General features: G+C 44.4%; 1 protein-coding gene across 1 annotated transcript in view; it reads right to left on the reverse strand.

The window, feature by feature from the left end:
• Nucleotides 1-1113: 1113 nt before the first annotated feature.
• The window catches only part of LOC123966178 (xylulose kinase-like), a gene marked incomplete at its 3' end in the record, with an annotated part of 9452 nt that continues 3438 nt past the window's right edge, over nt 1114-7127 (reverse strand). Inside the window, exon 4 of the mRNA XM_046042380.1 lies at nt 1114-1222. Within this exon, the coding sequence (XP_045898336.1) occupies nt 1114-1222 (109 nt within the window). The remainder of the gene's footprint in view (nt 1223-7127) is intronic.

A 7127-nucleotide genomic window follows, 5' to 3' on the forward strand; every position in this document is an offset into this window, starting at 1 on the left:
AATGCGTGTGTGTCTCGAGTTTTTTTCCTGCCTCGGGCCAGCAGCAGGTCTGACTGTCAGCCGTTAACACTGTGGTGTTGTGAAGAAACTAGTACGACACCTTTAGTGTCTCCACAGGGAGCTGCGCTGCGCTAGCTGTTCCACCTCAGTCTCAAAGTCAGTAGGCAAGATGCATTGTGGGTGACGTGGGTGTCAGGTTTTGATAAGTGTGTGGAATTAAAAAGAGGATGCTCTTCTGTATCCATGAGTCTTCTAATGACCACACAACCGAAGCTTTCACAGCCCTCACAGGTTTACAAAGAGAACATTCAGTAAAATGAGCTCCAGCAGCTGCAACATCAACTTTACATATACGTATATATGGACCTGCAGGTAAAGGTGCAGCTGATCATCGATCAGCAGCGTACAGCAAAGGACTCAGCTGGACGCTCTCATCTCTCCACACTGAGCCATGTCTAACTCTTAAAGGGGAGATTTTGCTGGTAACACTTGTGTACTTTCTGAATGCTGGAGCTTTACTCGTAACGGAGTAATTAAAGGATCACATGATCTTCCTCGGCAGGTGGACTTCACACGGCTGTCCTGGAGTGGCAGACGTGCAAATTTACACATTACCTGAGCAGCTGGAACATTTAATCTCAGTTTTTAAGCCAACAAGTCTGAAAAGTACTCAGAAGACGGTAAACTCCACGACAGCAGGGCAAACTCCCTCTGCTGCTGAAGATCATGTGAAAGAGTCAAAAGCTCCAGAACTGCTCTCAAACACAGACCTGTGGGGAGACTAAAGTTTGTCTGTGGACACAGAGTCGTAATGTTGAAAAACCGAAACACAAGTTTGTCTGAAATTCAAGCAGTTTAACTTGGTAAATGGTAAAAACACACAAACACACACACCAGCAGTTGGTGGTTTAAATCTCCGCCCCCACACAACACTTCACAACCTCGCGAGTGATGAGCCAAGCAAAACGCCAAAACTCAACAGCGTGTGTGTGTGAGTGTGGGAGGACATACTGCAGGGAAATATGAAGCTCCATACACCAGTAAAACACACTGTGACTAATTTAATAAATGCTAATTAGACTGCTGAGGAACAGAAGCTGCGTGTGCGTGTACGTGTGCGTGTGTACCTCCGGCGCTGAAGGGTCCGGGGTGGCGACCAGTTGTGGTTCCGGTGCGTTCTTCACCACATCCAAGAAGGAAACTCCAGATTCTGCAACCAGGCCTGAAAACACACGTCAACCAATCAGAGAATCAGGTTTCTGCATCACTAGCCAATCAGACGGCTACTTAGAGCGCCATCAACCAATCAGAAGTTTAGGTTTTGATCCTGCATCGTTAACCAGTCAATCAGTGAGTTACTCACTCATCAGGAGCTCATCTCAGGGCGTCATATACCGACGATTTGAAAAAGAGCGACAAAGCGTGTTATCTGTGTGAGACGCTCTGGGGCGTCCCGTACAGACCGGAAGTGCTAGTTAGCTGCGGTAGCTAGCTAGCTAGCTACGTTCGAGATAAAGGTCTTGACAGCCCCCGTAGCCCCTACCCTTACCACAACCATCAGAAATGTTAGTACCTAAGCCTAAGTCACTGAATGTATGCATGTCGACCGGCTAACGATACAGCAGCTAACAGGCAGGGTTAGCCTCCCGTGTGTTGCTGCAACGTAGCAAACGGGGGCGTTTCATACGGACTCTGAACCTTTAGCAGAAAAATCATTACGCTTTGTCACGCTGTCTCAAAGCGTCAGTTACGACGCATTTAGATGAGAATGTGTTCTGCATATTTACTCTTCAACCACTGTTAACCAATCAGCAGCTTCGTTAGAGAGTCATTAACCAGTCAGAGTTCCTGTATCATTAAGAAATTACAGTTACTGCTTCCTTAAGCAATCGTCAGGCTACTTCCTGGATGTTAAACAATCAATCACACGGGTTAGGTTGCCACAGAGTTACTTTCTACATTTTCAATCAAACAGATTAAGATTTTGAGCAAGCGGCAAACTCTGGCTCTCATGGCTGAAGCCAATGGGAAGTAATCTGCGTCCTCTCCAGCAGCCAGCAGGGGGCGACTCCAGCGGCTGCAGAAAGAAGTGTGATTGTATAGAAGTCTGTGAGAAAATGTTTCTACTTGTCAGCTGATTTATTCCCTCAGTAAACACTTCCCTGATGAGTTTATGGTCTCAGTCGCTAGTTTCAAGTCTTCTTCAACACAGCATGATGTTCATTTAGTAAATCATTATTAAGAAAGCAGGGGAGGCTTTAAGGCGGGGCTACAAGCTGATTGATAAGTCTCTACCATGGCGACCTATCACCTGTCTCGTATCCGCTGCTCTGTGTACATTAACCAGCGCCGCTGAAAAAGCTTATCAGGAGTCGGCTGCTCAGTTTTCAAGTTTTGTTTAAGCTTGTTTGTTGCTAGCTAAAATTAGCATCCCAGCTAATATCACAGTTAACGTGAATTACAGATGCACCCAGATAACCAAGCAAGCTAGCTCCGCCCTCTTTTCCAAATATGGTCACGTCTGGTTCCAAAAACCCAAGATGGCGACGACCAAACTCAAGGCTTCAAAAAGGTAGTCCACAAACCAACTGGTGATGTCACAGCGGCTACGTCCCTCATTTATACAGTGAATGTTTTTGAGTCATTATCCAATCAATAAGTTCTTTAACTGGGAACTAATCCGTGCATCTGCATCGTTAACCAATCACAAGTGTGTTAGGCCAGATGGTTGAGTAATGAGCAGGTTAGTTACATCATAAAGTCGTTAAGCAATCAGTTACTGCTTTGCCAACCAATCATTTGTTTTGTTCTTTGTTACACACTCAGTGTTCCTGGTTCATTAACCAATCAGTTAGTTCCTTTCATTAAGCAATGAGCACATCTGCATTGGTAACCAATCAGGTTAGTGTGTCATTAACCAATCACACTTTTAGTTCTTCACAGCCAATAACAACTCAGGTGGTTTAGTTTCCAAGGTCTTAAACCAATCAGAGGTCTTTTTCCCAGGAGACATTTCAGCTCCACAGGTGCAGATAATAAACTGAGTGATGGCTGGATTCCATTCAGCTGCTTTAGCTTCACGGTGGCTCGCTGAGACGCCCGAATCAAACATTTTGTGCTTCAAAGGTTGAGCTGGGAAACAGATGTGTGAGCAGGTTAGCTCATTAACCAATCTGAGCGTTTGCATTTTACACAACAAGAACAAAATCAATAAGTATAAAAACAAACATGATTACTACGTGATGATTAACTAATCAGCAGTGTTGTTCCTTTGTTGTTAGCTCTCTGTGCTTCAGTCTCAGCGCCGCCGCCGCCACTAATTAGTCTCAGAGGACGTTAACCAATCGGAGGTCCGGCTCGGAGTCTGGTGACCAATTAGTGGCGGACCAATTAACAGACCAGAGGTCGTTAAGCAAACACCATGGGAACACACATTCATTTACGTCACGCTGAGTGTGTCGCGGCGTTAATCACACACAGAAGGTCAGGACGATGCTGAGGAAGCTTATTAGCTCAGCGAAACGCACACAGAAGGTCAGGAGAGGAGCTGCGTCTGAGGACTTTGTGTCACGACCTCATCGAGGCAAAGGATCGCGGGACGGACACGCACTGTCTTTTTCGGCCCCCATGATGCACTGTGTGTGTTTTACTACCCCGCCGTCGAGGTGAGCTGCCTCCTGACAGAGCAGAGGACAAACACACAGTGACAGCGAACACAACACACAGGCTTGTTAACCAATCCAGGTTTCCATCCTCAAACACTTCAGCAACGTGTTTCTGATTTTTTTGTACATAGAGATTTCTTTTTGTTAGTGTCTCTGTGGATGTCCAGCCGTCCGTCCACTTTATTTCAGGCTGAAATGTTATTAGATTGTAAATAGTTTGTTATTAAAAATCCTTAGATGGATATATGGAGGTTTTACACTCATCACGGTTCCCAGAGGATGAACCAGACTCGGACGTGTGATGCACTTCTGCTCTGGTTTCCTGAGTTAACGTGACATAAAGAAGAAGCTCTCACCTGCGTGGTGATTGGACCACTGCCTGACCTTTAAACTACATGAGCTCAAGTACAGGATCAATAAACTAATAACAACACCGTGCGTATTACTTAGAGACGGGCGAGTCTCCCGAGGTCTCAGACCAAAATTAAACTGGATTAAAGTAAACAGGCCGTGTGTTTGCTCTGCGAGACCGAGCTGAGTGAGAGGGACGTTGAGGCATCTCATTAATTCAGACAAACAGCGCCGGCTGACCATTAATCGAACACCGTTTCCATCACATGGCTTTACTTTACAGTTTCTGGACCAGCTGGGGAACTGAAATAATGCTCCATCCTCACATTGGTTCGATTCAGGAACCGAACCTTTGGGTCTGAGCCCGGCTTCAAAGACAAGAGCTGGAACCATCCATGTAAAAATCAGACAGCTCGCTCGATGAAGCGGTTTAGTACGAGCCCTCTTTTCCCAGACTCTCGACTATGGAGGTGCAGAGTTGATTTATACTGCTGCCGTGCCGTCGTGAACATTTACACTTCTATATTTTAATGTTGGACTTTTCTACACTCTTAATGCTTTATACTTCCTACCCTCGGCTGTGTTGTGTGACAGATGTTTTTATTTCGCCCTCCTGACCCGGTTAAACAAAGGGGATTAAATTAGCAAGGTTGGATGAATCAGGTGTCCTCCTGGTTCCTCAGAGCTCCAGCACCACAGAGCAGACGCTTCACTGTTGTTTCTGTAACGCTGAGGAAAGGATTGCAGCACTAATGCAAGATGAATGCGTGAAGAGGATTTCTGTGCATCCAGCTCTGTTGCAGAGTAATTGCATGAAGCCCCCCCCTCCCGGCCCCCCCGAGGCGCCGCCGCCCCTGAGTGAATCAGCGTTCGTCATTAACACCAGGAGGATTGCATTAAGTCTTTTCAAGCCCACGCAACTCACTTTAGATTCTGAAACGCGGTGGGGAGGCTTGAAAGCGCGGGGAGACGGCGGCTGGCGCTGAAGGCCCGACTCTCCTCCTCCACCTCCTGCATACATATTTGATGGCTGTCACACGTGAAATAATCAGCGGCGGAGGGTGTTTGCTATCTCGCCGCTCGCCCAGTCTCTTTCATGTGGAGCGGGCGGGGAATCGTTTTCATCTGGTTTTATGAAGACATGCTACTCGCAGAGATGAAAGGCCCTGATGAGCAGAGAGGAGATGGACGCAGATCCGTTTATCTCATCTAAATGGCTCAGAGTGTGTGAGGAGATAAAGTCCAGCTGTCGAACACACCCGAGTCCTTTACTACGCTTTAAATAAAGACCGACCTGCGCATCAATACTCAGCTGCAGGTCCACTTACTTTCCAGTTTTCAGTCAGATTTTACGTGGCCAGTCAGACTGGACAGCAGAGCAGACAGGTGTTGTGCAGAAAAGTGAGCGAGCTCAGTGTGTTAAAGCTGTATCGCCCCGTCTCTCTTTACGACTACAGCTGCTTTTATCTGGATCCAACAGACATAATGTGCAAATAAACATCACTTTATGACTGTGGTAACAGCAAAGGTTTGTCTTGAATGTCTTGTCTTGTCTTGATGAAACTTTAATGTTTCTTTTAACAGAATAATCGCAATTGTGGCCAAATAAGTGTTTGCAGTTTACAGCGTAACCACGCCAGACATTTTTACATGATTATAGCCAATAACAGAAGCCTGTTGTTGCTGATGGATGATGTGTTTGGTAGGCGTGTGTCTAATATCCTTGTTTATATTTGGAAAACCTATAATTTACATGACTTACTGCTGAGTTACAAAATAAAGACATGATCTATTTTACAATTATCCTTATGACTCTACATTCTTTAACTTACCTTTAAATGCCCAATACAACACATGTAATGCAGTTTTCCACTTCCAGAAAATGACTGCAGCTTTATTGACTGAAAGGTTATTTCTACCCTGAAATGACTTGAGGGTTATATTTGACAGATTATAACTCTCCTGGAATTTTTTCTACCTCTTAAAATACCTTTAAATGGCCAAAACAACACATAAAATGCAGTATTCTATTTGCCTGACAGTAATTTCAGCCTCTACTTATTGACTGAAGGGTAGTTTCTGCCTCAAAATGACTTGATTTCATTCAGGAGAGTTATATTTGACAGATTATAAAACCTAAATCATCCTCTTTTTTTTTCATATATAATAACATTATATTTTTTAATCACATATTAACCACCAAACCAAAAATGTCCCCGGTGGTAACAGCAGAAAGAGAGCTGTGGGGCAGAAACAGAAACAGTACTGAATGTAATGAAAAGGACTATAATATGAAGTGTCAGCCAGAAAAATCAGATGTGAGCATTGAGGCCTGCAGAGGGAACGCAGCCTTAGTTGTTGGGGTTAGTAGCGGTACTCCAAAATGCTAATGTTAGATCACAGTGTTTAATAACAAACCAAGTAGCTTCGAAGCAAATATCTTTTTCTGTCTGATCTCCATATGAACCAGTTCTCTTCTGGAAATTCAGAAGCACGAGTCCTTGTTTGTCCATCATTTAGTTCAAGCTGTGGTCAACACTGATTGGCTGCGGCACCCTCTTTTAAATAATCTCCTTTCTTTCTACATTTGTCTTCTATTCTCTAAACTTCTTTTATCCATTCTTACGTTCCATTTTTCTTTTGTACCTTAAATCTGTCTTTCCGACCGTCTTTAACTCCTCCCGTCTTTATTTCCTTCTCTGCACTCTGCTCTCCAACATAGACATTTCAAAATAAAAGCTCACAGTACAATAATGCATAATAAATTTATGCCAGGAGAGATCGTCTTTGTGATGACGACCTCCACAGTGCTGCAGCAGTATCGGCAGTATCAGCAGTGTCGGCAGTATTAGTAGTATCAGCAGTATTAGTAGTATCAGCAGTATCGGCAGTATTAGTAGTATCGGCAGTATTAGTTGTATCAGCAGTATTAGTAGTATCGGCAGTATCGGCAGTATTAGTATCAGCAGTATTAGTAGTATCGGCAGTATCGGCAGTATTAGTAGTATCGGCAGTATTAGTAGTATCGGCAGTATCGGCAGTATTAGTAGTATCAGCAGTATTAGTAGTATCGGCAGTATCGGCAGTATTAGTAGTATCGGCAGTATCAGT

The sequence above is a fragment of the Micropterus dolomieu genome, unplaced genomic scaffold, assembly GCF_021292245.1.
Source record: "Micropterus dolomieu isolate WLL.071019.BEF.003 ecotype Adirondacks unplaced genomic scaffold, ASM2129224v1 contig_12861, whole genome shotgun sequence".
NCBI lineage: Eukaryota > Metazoa > Chordata > Actinopteri > Centrarchiformes > Centrarchidae > Micropterus > Micropterus dolomieu.